The sequence below is a fragment of the Amaranthus tricolor genome, chromosome 1 (assembly GCF_026212465.1).
Source record: "Amaranthus tricolor cultivar Red isolate AtriRed21 chromosome 1, ASM2621246v1, whole genome shotgun sequence".
NCBI classification, from domain to species: Eukaryota; Viridiplantae; Streptophyta; class Magnoliopsida; order Caryophyllales; family Amaranthaceae; genus Amaranthus; species Amaranthus tricolor.
Window position 1 is genome coordinate 9,751,953 of NC_080047.1, and position 16,018 is coordinate 9,767,970.

The window sequence follows — 16,018 nt, forward strand, 5'->3', positions numbered from 1 at the left end:
TTATAATACTTACTATTCCCTCCTACAAGTCAACTGTAATCATCACGAAATCTGAATACTATTCAGCAACTCAACCTATAAGCCATCATAATCCTCTTATGTTCATTCCTAGGCTTTACTAACACTAGTGACATGACATCATGTAATTTACCTTAACGAACTTTGATATTATGTCAGAAAATTATCAATGTTCATCACTATCAAAGTAACTAATCTTCTTCACTAATCCGCTCAAAAATCTCCTAGGCTCCCACGAATCTCAGATTAATTTACCCTTCTTCTACAATCTCATTACTGCTCCAGTTTGCGAAACACGAAGGAACACCTTATCATAAACTTGAAACTCGATAGGTCTATGCCACTGATTTCCATAGCTCTTGTCTATTTGAAAGAACTCGAATCTCAAACTGTTATAATACTTACTATTCCCTCCTACTAGTCTACTGTAATCATCATGAAGTCTGAACACTATTCAAACAATAAGCCTTAATCATCTTCTTATGTTTATTCCTAGGCGTTTACTAACACTAATGACATGATGTACTTTACCTTCACGAACTCTTATATTATGTCAGAAAATTAGTTCATCAATGTCAGAGTAAATAATCTTTTTCACCAATCCGCTCTAGAATCTCCTAGGTTGCCACGAACCTCTACCTAATTTACTCTTCTTCCAGAATCTCATTACTTCTCTGGTTGTTGAAAAATGAAGGAACACGTTATCATCAACTTGAAACTCGATAGGTCTATGCCACTGATTTCGGTAGCTCTTTTGTCTATTTAAAGAACTCGAATCTCAAACTTCTATAATACTTACTATCCCCTCCAATAAGTCAAATGTAATCATCACTAAGTCTGAACACTATTCAGCAACTCAAATTGTAAGTCTTAATAATCTTCTTATGTTCATTCCTAGAATCTACTAACACTAATGACTTTATGTACTTTATCATCACGAACTCTTATATTATGTCACAAAACTATCAAAGTTCATCAATATGAAAGTCGATAATCTACGTCACCAATCCGTGCAAAACTCTCCTAGGTTCCCACGAATCTCAGACTAATTTACCCTTCTTCTAGAATCTCATTACTGCTCTAGTTTGTGAAACACAAAGGAACACCTTATCATCAACTTGAAACTCAATAGGTCTATGCCACTGATTTCCATAGTTCTTTTGTATATTTAAAGAACTCGAATCTCAAACTTTTATCATACTTACTATTCCCTCCTACAAGTCAACTGTAATCATTACGAAGTCTGAACACTATTCAGCAACTCCAACTATAAGTCTTAATAATCTTCTTATGTTCATTCCTAGAATCTACTAACACTAACGTCTTTATGTACTTTATCTTCACGAACTCTTATATATTATGTCACAGAACTATCAAAGTTCATCAATATGAAAGTCAATAATCTACGTCACTAATCCGCGCAAAACTCTCCTAGGTTCCCACGAATCTCAGACTAATTTACCCTTCTTCTAGAATCTCATTACTGCTCTAGTTTTGTGAAACATAAAGGAACACCTTATCATCAACTTGAAACTCGATAGGTCTAAGCCACTGATTTCCATAGTTCTTTTGTATATTTAAAGAACTCGAATCTCAAACTTTTATCATACTTACTATTCCCTCCTACAAGTCAACTGTAATCATTACGAAGTCTAACACTATTCAGCAACTCCAACTATAAGTCTTAATAATAATCTTCTTATGTTCATTCCTAAGCTCTACTAACACTAATGTCTTTATGTACTTTATCTTCACGAACTCTTATATTATGTCACAAAATTATCAAATTTCATCATTATTAAAGTCGATAAACTACTTCACAAATGCGCTCAAAAATCTCCTAGGGTCCAACAAACCTCAGACTAATATACCCTTCTTGAATCTCATTACTGCTCTTTGTTCCTATTATACATACATTGGTGTTTGGTGCATTTGCTAGTTTCACTTTGGTGACCCCTGATTTGTTAGAAAATGCTGTATGCATGTAAATGATGATTTTTGCCTTCGTAATGCGTAATTTTTTTAATTTAATTGTTGATGGTGCACAAATGGATACTTTATTTTGGTCAAGATTCTAGAATGGATCTTGGATAGGCATATATCAAGCGATTGGCTATCTATTTGACCATGATTATGGCTTATGGCTTACTTAACTTGGCAACTCAAGGGTGGCCATCTCTCTTAAAATTCTTGCCCACGGGTCTACACAAATAGAAAAGGGTATCTTAGTTATTAAAGCTACAAAATATTACACTCTCTGTGTCCCTCTAAGAAAGCACCACTTGACTCAAAAAGCTCTCACATATTCAATTCAAATGGTGCTTTTTCAGAGGGACGGGGGGTGAGTATGAATTAGAGAATTTAGCACATTAATAGGAGTCCACAAACAAGATGTTAGAGTTTGTTAGAGGGGTGAGGAGTAGCCTATATATAAGAGGGGAATGAGAGAATGGAAACTAGAGAAATAATGTAAAATAGAGTTTATACTCTTTGCAAGAGAACAAGCCTCTCAAATACCTTGTAATACTTTTCACAATCTTCCATCAATATCATTTTGCTTGTCTTTTCTCTCTCTTCCTGTTCTTGTAATACTATGGCCAACTCAGGTCACATCATATGTATGACAATTGTAGTTTGCATATTGTTAATATGGAGATTGTGGTTTATCTGTTTATTGTTTTACGTGCTGTTAGATGATGGCAGGTCTGAACGAATTACTATTGCAGATGGTGCTTCTTCAAGTCAGCATGCTGTGACAGAGTTTAGAGTCATTGAGACTTCAGCTTACGGTACTTTATTATTTTCATATGTATTTTTGATAAATATTTTTTTCTTTAGTCACTAACAAAGGTAAGGTCGTGTATATCTAACCCCTTAACCCCACCCTAGTTGGGAGCCTCTTTATGGCATTGGTTTAATGGAATGTCGTTGTTAAGTTAGTCAATTCATTTTTTCAACCTTTTAACTTTCAGTAACACAGTAAGTTACCCTAGTACAAGCTGCAAAAGGGCTGAAGAAGTCATTTGTTTCTCGTCGAAGGAGAAACTGTCGGGTATCAATTACCATTACTTGATTGTCTTGTTTCACCCGGAGTCTTTCAAGTGGAAGTTCATTGTCTCCGTTTTTACAGTTTCGGAATTTTTTTTATCAAAGAATTATTAAAGATCAGGATTACTGTCATATGATTCACTAATCTCCTTGCAAATCGCGAATCAAAAAAAGGATGAGTTTTGGTCTTTCCCTCCTGTTGATAGATGATACCACTACTTCTCTATCCTCCTTATCTTGTCTACCTATTTTATGGATGTGTAATTAAGACGTACGGAGTTATTTTACTTGATTTATAAAAACAAAAAAAAAATACTAGCTTGAGAATTTTGGGAGGAAACTCAACGTTTTGATAGTTCCTAATCTCCTATCAAGAATTCTACCTTTAGAATTTAAGGTCTTATGATTAATCATTATATTTCCCAATCTACTTTTTGGGTTATGGTCATAATTCTCAGTCTAATATCCTGCACAAAGTCAAAGTCTGAGGAAGATGTAGCGAATAGATTAATATTCGTACCCTTTGAGGGAGAGAGAAGGAAAAATTTATGTATTCAATTAATCTCGAATCTACTCTTCTCTTAACCAAAATAGAAAGTTACGTAAGTTTTTTTTTTTGTGGAAAGGTTATAAATCGTAAATTATAACGAGTATAACTCTTGCATCAACTAACACTCCAAGTGACCCCAATTTGCTAAATACTATATAGAGTTTTGGATAAAATCAGAGAGAGAAAAATGAAATCTAAAGTCAAAATAGCATTAACTTACCTCTCGTTACAATATAAACTTTACAAAGTGCAAGCTGTTTACTTATTTAATCCATTATTGTGGTCTCCTGTTCTCTCTCAATTTATTGAATTTTTTATTTTAATTTGTCTTAATTTACTCTAATTTTAAACCGATTATAAATTTTTGATTTTCACCAAAACTTGGTCGAGACCGTCTCAAATTGAGACTAAGAGTGGGTCGGCTCAATTCGCGTATGTAATAACATCACACATTTTCCTTATTTTTTCATTTTCTGGGCATTGATCAATTTTGACCTTAAAGGTATCAATGTCAACGTAAAGTAATACTTAAAATTGGCCGGTATTTTAGGAAAATTTGTGGGAATACTTTTCATTTAGTTGTGATAGTTGTTGGTGGGTGAGTCACACCAACAACCAAACTTAGAAGCCAAAAAACAGACAAAAACAAAAAGTAGGGAGTGAACACGAAGTCTGAACTTGAATCTCATTACTACTCTAGTTGGTGAAACACGAAGGAACACCTTATCATCAACTTGAAACTCGATAGGTCTATGGCACTGATTTGCATAGCTCTTTTGTCTATTCAAAGAACTTGAATCTCATCTCAAAGTTTTATAATACTTACTATTCCCTCCTACAAGTCAACTATAATCATCATGAAGTCTGAACACTATTCAACAACTCAAACTATAAACTTTAAAAATCTTCTTATGTTCATTCCTAGGCTTTACTAGCACTAATGACATGATGTACTTTATCTTCACGAACTATTATATTATATCACAAAATTATGAAAGTTCATCAATATCAAAGTCGATAATCTACTTCACCAATCCGCTCAAAAATCTCCTAGGTTCCCACGAAGCTCAGACTAATTTACTCTTCTTCCAGAATCTCATTACTGCTCTAGTTGATGAAATACGAAGAAACACCATATCATCAACTTGAAACTCTGTAAGTACTTTATCTTCACGAACTCTCATATTATGTCACAAAATTATCAAAGTTCATCATTATTAAAATCGATAAACTACTTCACAAATGCGCTCAAAAATCTCCTAGGGTCCAACAAACCTCAGACTAATATACCCTTCTTGAATCTCATTACTGCTCTTTTTTCCTATTATACATACATTGGTGTTTGGTGCATTTGCTAGTTTCTCTTTGGTGACCCCTGATTTGTTAGAAAATGCTGTAAGCATGTATATGATGATTTTTGCCTTCGTAATGCGTAATTTTTTCAATTTAATTGTTGATGGTGCACAAATGGATACTTTATTTTGGTTAAGATTCTAGAATGGATCTTGGATAGGCATATATCAAGCGATTGACTATCTATTTGACCATGATTATGGCTTATGGCTTACTTAACTTGGCAACTCAAGGGTGGCCATCTCTCTTTGTCCTAGTCCTTCTTAGTTAGTTGTTGTGACTGTAAATTCTTGCCCATGGGTCTACACAAATAGAAAAGGGTATCTTAGTTATTAAAGCTACAAAATATTACACTCTCTGTGTCCCTCTAAGAAAGCACCACCTGACTCAAAAAGCTCTCACATATTCAATTCAAATGGTGCTTTTTCAGAGGGACGGGGGTGAGTATGAATTAGAGAATTTAGCACATTAATAGGAGTCCATAAACAAGCTGTTAGAGTTTGTTAGAGGGTGAGGAGTAGCCTATATATAAGAGGGGAATGAGAGAATGGAAACTAGAGAAATAATGTAAAATAGAGTTTATACTCTTTGCAAGAGAACAAGCCTCTCGAATACCTTGTAATACTTTTCACAATCTTCCATCAATATCATTTTTGCTTGTCTTTTCTCTCTCTTCCTGTTCTTGTAATACTATGGCCAACTCAGGTCATATCACATATGTATGACAATTGTAGTTTGAATATTGTTAATATGGAGATTGTGGTTTATCTGTTTATTTTTTCTGTTCTATTGTTTTAGGTGCTGTTAGATGATGGTAGGTCTGAACGAATTACTATTGCAGATGGTGCTTCTTCAAGTCAGCATGCTGTGACAGAGTTTAGAGTCATTGAGACTTCAGCTTACGATACTTTATTATTTTCATATGTATTTTTAAAAAATTTTTTTTCTTTAGTCACTAATAAAGGTAAGGTCGTGTATATCTAACCCCTTAACCCCACCCTAGTTGGGAACCTCTTTATGGCATTGGTTTAATGGAATGTCGTAAGTTAGTCAATTCATTTTTCAACCTTTTAACTTTTAGTAACTCAGTAAGTTACCCTATTACAAGCTGCAAAATGGCTGAAGAAGTCATTTGTTTCTCGTCGAGGGAGAAACTGTCGGGTATCAATTACCATTACTTGATTGGCTTGTTTCACCCGGAGTCTTTCAAGTGGAAGTTCATTGTCTCCGTTTTTACAGTTTCGGAATTTTTTCTATCAAAGAATTAATTAAAGATCATGATTACTGTCATATGATTCACTAATCTCCTTGCAAATCGCGAAACAAAAAAGCGAATTATGGTCCGTTTTGGGCTATTTTACTGTCATTTTGAGCGAATCGCGAATTCAAAAAGCGAATTAACTAGCGAATTATGTTGCACTGATCAGGATTTCTTTTAAGAAACACAGTTTACTGACAATTCATTCTCTTCTTGAAAATTTTCCAGGGTATACATGGTTAGAGCTATGCCCAGTCACAGGCAGGAAACACCAGGTTTTTTTCGGATGAACATTTGTTCTCCTTTTCCCTGTTACAGTATGCTATTCTAACATCACAGCCTCATGTCGAATTTCCATCCTCGTACAAATGCAGCTTCGAGTGCATTGTGCAGAGGTTCTAGGAACAGCTATCGTAGGAGACTGCAAATATGGCCGGCAAGCTCATCGGCAATGGGAACCTTTACCGTCAAGCCTTGATGAGGACGTTACTGAACCAAAGCTAGTACCCTTCGGCCTCAATTTACATTGTGGAAGCATATCCGAGAAGCAACCCCATTTGCATCTACACTGTAAGCAAATGATTTTACCCAACAATTCTGTTGCTCTCGATCATGCTCTCGTGATGTAGACTCTGATTTGCTTCTTTTTTATAAACAAATTGAATTTATGTTATGATATATACCTACTGTAAAATATTATCGAATATTATTATAAATATATATTTATGATCAATCATATCTTTATAAGCATCATAAAGACTATCATGTTTAATTTAATGAAAATATATTTATCTGCTTTACCCTTACAATTGATCTTGAACAAAACGGCTTCATAATGAGATCATCTTATGGTTTTTATTGGAAAAAAAGTAATAGTTGCAACACACTTAAAATTACAGCTTAATTCCTTAATAGTTACTCATAAAGCTAGCAATTACTCATACATTTACTTCCAATGAACAAATCATACTAGAGTGAACACAGACCACTCTTGTATTAGTAGTTTAGATAATCAAGTTTTTCCTAAATTAAATAAATTCATACCTTTGATCTCTGGATTTAAATTATTCGTATTTTGCCATAGTTGAATTAAAATATACTTTATCTTGTCTCTTTACTTGTAATATTTTCTATTTAAGTTCTATTAGTTTTGCTTTAGGAATAATAATCTATGACTTTTATTATTTATATTTTCCTTTTTAATTTTCAATACTCACTATTTTCACTCTTTTTATCATTTTTTTAAAATTTCATGTAATTAGGACAAAATTGATAAGAGGAATAGTAATAAGATCATAATAGGATCAGAGACACTAAGCAGTTTCACACTAGTTTCTTTTATTGACTTTATTTATGAACCAAACACAAAATATAAGTGCATCTATTTCTTTTAAATGAAAATTGTTTCATTTATGTAAAAGAAACACATATAGATAGTCAATATGAAAATGAAAATTGCATGTATTTTTTAGATGAAGAATATATATTTTTTTAAATAAAAAGAGTCACATCTAATAAAATATAATAATATTATAAAATATATTATTTTATTGAACACATTGCATTAGAAAAAATAATAATAATAAATAAAACCTTGTATGAAGCAAACATCACACTCTCACCTACCACATATGGAAAATTTTAGATTCTTTAGTTTTGAAAAAAGTAACTAAAAAATTAAATTTTAATATGAGTAATTATTAAGAAAATAGATGGGAAAGCATCACTTTCTCCCACCAACTACCAAAGTTGGTATAGTGGAGTGGGCAGTGATGAGTTTTGGTCTTTCCCCCCTGTTGATAGATGACACCACTACTTCTCTATCTTCCTTATCTTGTCTACCTATTTTATGGATATGTAAATAAGACGTACGGAGTTATTTTACTTGATTTATAAAAACAAAAAAAATACTAGCTTGATAATTTTGGGAGGAAACTCAACGTTTTGATAGTTCCTAATCTCCTATCAAGAATTCTACCTTTAGAATTTAAGGTCTTATGATTAATCATTATATTTCCCAATCTACTTTTTGGGTTATGGTCATAATTCTCAGTCTAATATCCCTCACAAAGTCAAAGTCTGAGGAAGATATAGCGAATAGATTAATATTCGTACCCTTTGAGGGAGAGAGAAGGAAATGTTTATGTATTCATTTAATCTCGAATCTACTCTTCTCTTAACCAAAATAGATGGTTACGTAAGTTTTTTTTTTTAGTGGAAAGGTTATAAATTGTAAATTATAACGCAGTATAAATCTTGCATCAACTAACACTCCAAGTGACCCCAATTTGCTAAATACTATATAGAGTTTTGGATAAAATCAGAGAGAGAAAAATGAAATCTAAAGTCAAAATAGCATTAACTTACCTCTCATTACAATATAAAACTTTACAAAGTGCAAGCTGCTTACTTATTTAATCCATTATTGTGGTCTCTTGTTCTCTCTCAATTTATTGAATTTTTCATTTTAATTTGTCTTAATTTACTCTAATTTTAAACCGATTATAAATTTTTGATTTTCACCAAAACTTGGTCAAGACCGTCTCAAATTGAGACTAAGAGTGGGTCGGCTCAATTCGCGTGTATAATAACATCACACATTTTTTCTTATTTGTTTTATTTTCTGATAATTTATCAATTTTGACCTTAAAGATATCAATATCAACGTAAAGTAATACTTGAAGTTGGCCGGTATTTTAGGAAAATTTGTGGGAATACTTTTCATTTAGTTGTGATAGTTGTTGGTGAGTGAGTCACACCAACGACCAAACTTAGAAGCCAAAAAACAGACAAAAAACAAAAAGTAGGGAGTGAACAATACTCTAATCCATCATTTCTTATAATTTATAAATATACACTTGTATTGTATTCCCACTAAATAATTCATCCATTCCCATACTTCCTATCCTTAACCCAAATACCTCAATTCAACTGAAAAATCTGAAATAAAAAAGAAATATTTCATGGGTAGCCAAGAATCTGGAAGAATCATAACTGGTTGGGCTGCTAAAGACTCATCTGGCCATCTTTCCCCTTACTCCTACTCTCTCAGGTATTTTTTTCTCCCTTTTTCTACCACTTTTTTTATTTTTTTTATTTTTTTTTTAATTAAATATGATCTCCTACCATCAAACCTGCCCGTTATAAGAGGTTATGAGGAGTATGAGGACGATTTGTGTTGAATCTACACTTCTAGTCAATAGAATATATAACATAAGGTATCCACACTTCACCCCATAGAATATATAATATATTATGAGAAATCAACCATCAATTTAAATTTTTATTGAATTAGTTTTTTTACACTTAAAATTACGCTATTGATTATAATAATACCAAAAAAATAAAATAAATAAAGGACCCTCATTTTGTTTTTACCTTGATATTTGAATTTTTGTACAATTTCAAGAATTCAATATAATTTATGATTGACGTGGGGCTTGAACCAATCACGAGGGTAAAAGAAACGAAATTAACCGCTAAATTAATTTATAATTTTCATTTTTGAAGAACTTAAAAGTATTTATTAAAATTATATGCAGTTGAGTGACCTTAAAAACCAATCCATATAATAAATTGAATATTTTGGAGTATTTGTTAAATTCTGAATTCTAATATAAAGTTTTGTACACTTGCTTTTTTTCTTCTAAAATGTTAATTATGTATGTTTTTATTTTTATTTAATTAAATAATAACATTGTTGATGTAAAACAGAGAAACAGGGGCAGAAGATGTATACATAAAGGTGTTATCGTGTGGAATTTGTCATACTGATCTTCATCAAGCCAAGAATGACCTTGGAATGTCTCGCTACCCCATGGTCCCTGGGTACCTTCCCTTTTTCTAATGCTCTTTTTGTTGTTCCTTTTATTAAATAAATTTCAGAGACCATTTTTACAAAAGACAGCTCTCTAGATTCAGACCTATATAAAAAAAAATAAAAAATTCTTTATTAAGACCGTGAGACAGCTTAATATGGGTTTGCCCAATCTTAAATTTTTAAAATTTAATTAGATTTGTTATAAATTAACATTTATTATTTGATTGTTTTGTCTCTCATAACTCACCTATTTAACTAAACAATCACAATTTTAGACGTACACATCTTTGAGTTTAGGCTCTAAAATTAATGTATTATTCTATAATTAAAAATTCATTTTAATAAATATAAAAGTAAAAAAGTTTGATTATGCATGAACGAAAGTAAATTGTTGAAGAAAATCGATTAATTCTATAGTTGAAGCTAGCAAATATTGATTTTTAGGACTAGGTGTTTGGATTTGATTCTCATATTTTTTTTTCAATCTACCCTATAATAATTAAAAAAAAATAAATTATAGAGAATTGATAAATAGTATGAAAAAGTGATAATTTTTTAAAAGAAAAAATTGTCCAGAATAATTCAATATATTGTCCATCTGCTGTGAATAATCTCTATTATTAATTATTTCTAAATAATCGAACCTTTGTATATTATTTGCCTACAACACTCATTTCCACATTTTAACCGGCTATTATAGGTACCTACCACCAAAGAGGAGTATGTTAAGACCTACAAGAAGCATAAGAGGGGGGAAAGAAGTGAGTGTAGCGGCTAGTAGGTATCTACAGTGGCCGGTTAAAATGTGAAAAAGGTGCAGTCAGCAAATGATATACAAAGGTTGAATTGTTTAGAAATAATCAATAATAATTGAAAGCTATAGATGAAATTATTCTAAACTAACTTTTCCTTTTTGAAAATGTATGAAGTTGATGATTAGAAGTTGAGAGTAGTTGGTAGTTGGTACCTGGCACTTGGTAGGAATTTAAGAAAAATAATAGGTGTGAAAAGGTAGAATGCGCCAATCCAATGTTACATTAATTTTAGGTGGAACTAATAAACATATTTCTCTCTTAAAAAAAAGCATACTTGTACTCTCAAAAAAAATAAACGAACTACATTTATTCTTTATTCCTTCCTTATAAAACGAGGTTGCAGTGGTGAAATTTGGATGAAATATTAAATATAAACTTGAGTTTAAAAAATGTTAATTATTGAGCCATTATTATATGATTGTTAAAAGTGTTATTATATAAATATTATTAGAAAAAATTATCGTAAATAATTCAACCTTTTATTTATTTATTGTGAATAATCTCAAATTTTGATTGCTATCTTATAATCTAATATTTATTATGTATTTGCTCCCAATATACGTAGTGATTTGAACCACCAGAACCCATGACTCTGAATCACCATAGCGCTATCCTTACCCTTTCCTTCTTACACTGGGTATGATGTGAATAAATTAAAAATGAGATTATTAACAAATAATCAAAAATATGATTATTCATAGCGAATAAAAAAAAAAGTTAGATTATTTTCGACAATTTTTTCAATACCATATGGAGAAAAAGAAGATTCGATAGTGATGCCCCTCCTATTCTAAAGGACAAAGAACAACAAATGATTTATTTTTTGTCCTTCAAATGTTATGACATTATATTCTTTTTAACAACAAACAAACTTTGACTTTAGGTTCGGATACGTAAACACTTAGTTTAAACTTTTTATAATCAAATTTTCTTTAGGTTTAATAACTCTGAAAAGTTGTTCGGATAAGATAACGCCACGTGCCTACTGCAAGATAATGTTATTTAGGTTCGTTGTATATAGTTAAATTCTATATTTACTCTATGATTAACATGAATACAAGCTGATACTCTTTTTTAGTCAATTAAGATTTCTACTTATGATAGGACTTGCAGATATTGTGTAAGAGAGTGTCACACCCTACTTATTATATCTTTAAATAATGGAACTTATATTACTAAACTTTTAATATGTTAATTTAAAATCTGGAGAAATTCAAGAGTCAAGATTTTGGTCGTGCTCAGTAATTTGATTTAAAACTCTATTATTAAATTGTCTATTAAATAACAGGGGTGAAGCAAAAATTTTAGAGGCCCTATTTATTTTTACGATGTCTTTCATATAACAAAACAAACAAACTTAGTATACCACTATTTAAGCAATTGAGCTAAAGGTATAAAAGCGTTAAAATGTTTTTCTAAAAATCTGGGGGGGCAAAGCCCCTGCCCGCCCCCGAGAAGTATCGCCTCTGCTTCATTATATCAAAAGTTAATTAAAATTTTTTTATTTCAAGAAAAGTAATTCAAGACAAAATGTATTATAACATTGTATTCTAAAATTATTTCAAATATAAATAGTTTACAAAAAATCACTTAAAAAGTTTTGCTCAAATTCGGGCCTAAATAGCACCATTTAATATTTAAGGCCCCTTAGTTTTAGAGGCTCTAGGCGGTAGATTATCCGGATATGCTAAGAACCGGCTCTGTGTAGAACAAAGACAAATGATTTCGATAACATTTAAAAAAATGTGCTTAATAAGATTTGAATTCGGATTAATATTGTCACATAGCAAAGCTTCCCGACTTAATTCAAGCACATATATTAGCATTTATAATTACATGAATTTATACATAAGTCGTCTAACACAATGAAATGCAGGCATGAAGTGGTTGGTGAAGTGGTGGAGGTAGGATCAAATGTGAGCAAATTCAAAGTAGGAGACCGTGTCGGAGTCGGGGTGATCGTCGGATGCTGCCGGAACTGCCACCCTTGCAAATCAGAAGAAGAACAATATTGCAACAAGAAGATTTGGTCTTATAATGATGTCTATTCTGATGGCAACCCTACTCAAGGTGGCTTTGCCTCCAACATGATTGTTGATCAAAAGTATGTCCTAATTTTCATTTAGTAGCTACTCCTAATTCCTGTTTGTTTCTTCTTTTATATATCAATTTCCTCCGATTCACGGTAAATGTCACGTTTGAATTTGCACAAATATTAAGGCAAGAATGGACACCGACCACAACAAAAAAATGTTTACATCTGCAAATTAAATAAAGCAATGAAGAGACAATTGGAAAATAACTCACATGTGTGTACAAGACCCACACAAGAGAAGAGTTGACTTGACGCAAACCCAAGGACGTTTCATCTTAAAAGCAATTTGTAATAGGAGGAGTACCCATCAAGCTTATATGTTAATTCTTTCTAATTCTACAATGTGAAATTACATGTGGGTTATTTTTCCAACATGGTCCACTGTAAAATGTGTCACATGTTCAAATTAAAGAGATAATCATAATAAAAAGTTCAGATCTGTTAAAAAATTGGACATTTGCTCTAGATTGAAGGGAGTAAAAAATTTTCAGAAAAATCAGTCAAACAAAGGAAAAAAAGCTCTCACAAAGAGCGTTGTATTCATGCTTGTGGCCAAAAGGGTTTTTATATGACGGGCATAATAGAGTATACAAGATATTCGAGGGTTTCAACTATTTCTTTTTAAACTTTTAGTTAACTTGGTTCTTTGACGATCATCATGTAAATTTTGTTAAATTCCCTTGCAGATTTGCGGTGAAGATACCAGATGGAATGGAGCCAGAGCAAGCAGCCCCATTATTGTGTGCTGGATTGACAGTATACAGCCCACTAAAGCATTTTGGGCTGAACAAAAGTGGGCTAAGAGGGGGGATAATGGGCCTAGGAGGTGTGGGCCATATGGGAGTAAAGATAGCCAAAGCTATGGGCCATCATGTAACAGTTATAAGCTCATCTGAGAAGAAGAAAAGGGAAGCATTGGATCATTTGGGTGCTGATGAGTATGTGGTAAGCTCAAATGCTGAGAAAATGCAAGAGTTGGGTGACTCACTTGACTATATAATTGACACAGTACCAGTTTTTCACCCACTTGAGCCTTACCTTCCTCTTTTGAAGTTGAATGGGAAGTTAATATTAAATGGTGTCATCAGTACTCCTTTAACTTTTTTAACTCCTATGGTTATGCTTGGTAAGTTACTAAACCTATCTCTTTCAAATGTTGTGATTTAATAAGAATGTAATATGAATTATAAGGGCTTTTTGGTAAGCTAATTAGTTAGTCTGTCTCAAAAAACATTACCTAAAAATGTTATGTTGAGATCGAGAAATAAAAAGAAAAAATGCTTATAGGATTGCTAGTATTACACATATCAACTTGGTGCATCTTTTTATAGGAACGTCAGTTGTAAAAAATTCTAATGTTTTGTCAGTTTGGGGAGTAGTCTAAGGATAGATTACCTCATGAGATGTTCTTAAGAGTCTCAACGAGTAAGGACAAAGTGTATTAAAAGGACTTGTTATGATCCAAAACCAATAGAACTATAGATTTTTTATTTCGCTGAGAAAGGATAATCTAAACCTCAAACACATTGAAGATTTATCTGTCATGGAACCAACTCAACTAAAAGCTTAAGCTGATGGTTGAGGCCCCATGATATGTTATATAATCTAACACGCTCCCTCACATGAGAGCCTTTTGAGCCAGAAGCGTGGATGCAACACAGACCCTCTTCATACCTGGCACTGAATATTCCAATTAAACGAGGGGTTGTCGAGAGTCGAACCCGTGGACCTCTTTCACATTGGCTTCTGATACCATGTCAAGGAACCAACTCAACCAAAAGCTTACGTTGATAATTGAGGCCCCATGATATATAAACTCTAACATGGATGAGGTTGGCGTGTCTCTTAGTGAGATCGTCTCATACAAACAGTTTGTGATTATTGACTTGCATAGGTTGATGTAAGCAAGTTAAAATTTGTGAATTTCAGGTAGAAAGTCCATAACAGGAAGTTTTATAGGAAGCATGAAAGAAGCAGAAGAAATGCTACAATTTTGTCAAGAAAAAGGAGTGAAATCTCAGATTGAGATTGTTAAAATGGATTACATCAACCAAGCAATGGAAAGGCTTGAGAAGAACGACGTTAGATACCGTTTTGTGGTTGATGTTGCAGGCAGCAAACTTGATCAGTAATTTTCATGGATTACTAAGAAGGCTTGAACTGATCATTGTGTTTTGATCTTTGTTTTTCTATCTGTTGTTTAAAAATTAAATTGTTTTGTTTGTTTGTGTGTAAACTCAAAACTTAATTCTTCTCAAGATGATTTAAATCTGTGAGCGATGTGGAATGTGCAAGAAGAAAAGCAGAGTACTAGGAAATAAATAAAGGTCTTTCCATTAATAAAATGTTATCTTCCTATTTTTATATGTTGATTATTGATTTATTGTGCTGCCTCATCATGTGCTTTTAGTGCTAAATGTAGCAATTTCGGTAAACAGAAGAGTTAGATGCTAAGGTTTTAGAGATTAACAACTTGAACTCATTTTCAAATGCTAGAATTGGCTTACATATTATATTTAGCAAATTTTGAATTCAGAAATGTGTCGATTTCATAGAATTTCAATAACATAAAATGGGCAAGTATTAAAATTTGAAAATTCTAATATATAAATGTCACTTACAATTCTCAAATTTAAATATCACAAACTCTAAATAGTGAAATATTATCTTAATGTATTTTTGTGTAACGTCTTTGTCGGACAATATATAAAGCTCTACACAAAAAATGAGAGAGATGATATTGTAAAATTCTAAATTGAAATAGAACTTTCATATTATAATAATAAGGTCAACTAAGGATCCTTTGTTGAATGCTACCATGTTTTTGTCATATTATTCTCTTTTTCACTATCTCATTCAAAATACAGAACTTAAGTAATTAGATCAACAAAAAAACATGATAATTGATTGCTTGAAATTTTTGAATATTATTTAAACATCATGTCACAAAAAATTTAAGAATATAGAGTATCGGTATTTTAGAACCTCAAATTTTTTTAAATGTTCAAAGACACTCAATAAAACATCTGAAAAGATATAAGCTAGTTCCTATGTCTCTAAG

At 32.0% G+C, this 16,018-nt stretch overlaps 2 protein-coding genes across 11 annotated transcripts in view; both read left to right on the forward strand.

The window, feature by feature from the left end:
- LOC130824880 (RNA pseudouridine synthase 4, mitochondrial-like) overlaps positions 1-7,183 on the forward strand; it is a 54,847-nt gene extending 47,664 nt beyond the window's left edge. For 4 of the 10 annotated variants that reach the window (XM_057689901.1, XM_057689910.1, XM_057689906.1 and 1 more), the window contains 3 exons: positions 5,768-5,933; positions 6,456-6,502; positions 6,602-7,182. In XM_057689901.1, coding sequence (XP_057545884.1) covers positions 5,768-5,933; positions 6,456-6,502; positions 6,602-6,856 — 468 coding nt within the window. In that variant the 3' untranslated portion in view covers positions 6,857-7,182. Of the gene's footprint in view, positions 1-2,721; positions 2,808-5,767; positions 6,503-6,601 lie in introns of those variants that run through there. The other 6 variants (XR_009046809.1, XR_009046808.1, XR_009046807.1 and 3 more) reach the window with 2 other exon arrangements.
- Positions 7,184-8,158: 975 nt separating this feature from the next.
- Positions 8,159-15,302, forward strand: LOC130824915 (probable cinnamyl alcohol dehydrogenase). Its single transcript, XM_057689939.1, has 5 exons — positions 8,159-9,279; positions 9,942-10,055; positions 12,739-12,966; positions 13,644-14,083; positions 14,887-15,302. The coding sequence occupies exons 1-5, from the start codon at positions 9,191-9,193 to the stop codon at positions 15,087-15,089; spliced, it is 1,074 nt and encodes a 357-aa protein (XP_057545922.1). The 5' UTR covers positions 8,159-9,190; the 3' UTR covers positions 15,090-15,302.
- Positions 15,303-16,018: the final 716 nt, after the last annotated feature.

What these genes read in the sequence shown, in the direction of transcription:
- LOC130824915 (XM_057689939.1), top strand. Translation starts at nt 9,191, where the DNA reads ATGGGTAGCCAAGAATCTGGAAGAATCATAACTGGTTGGGCTGCTAAA. An exon ending in CGCTACCCCATGGTCCCTGG is followed by an intron (nt 10,056 to 12,738) that starts GTACCTTCCCTT and finishes AATGAAATGCAG; the next exon opens with GCATGAAGTGGTTGGTGAAG. An exon ending in AACTCCTATGGTTATGCTTG is followed by an intron (nt 14,084 to 14,886) that starts GTAAGTTACTAA and finishes TGTGAATTTCAG; the next exon opens with GTAGAAAGTCCATAACAGGA.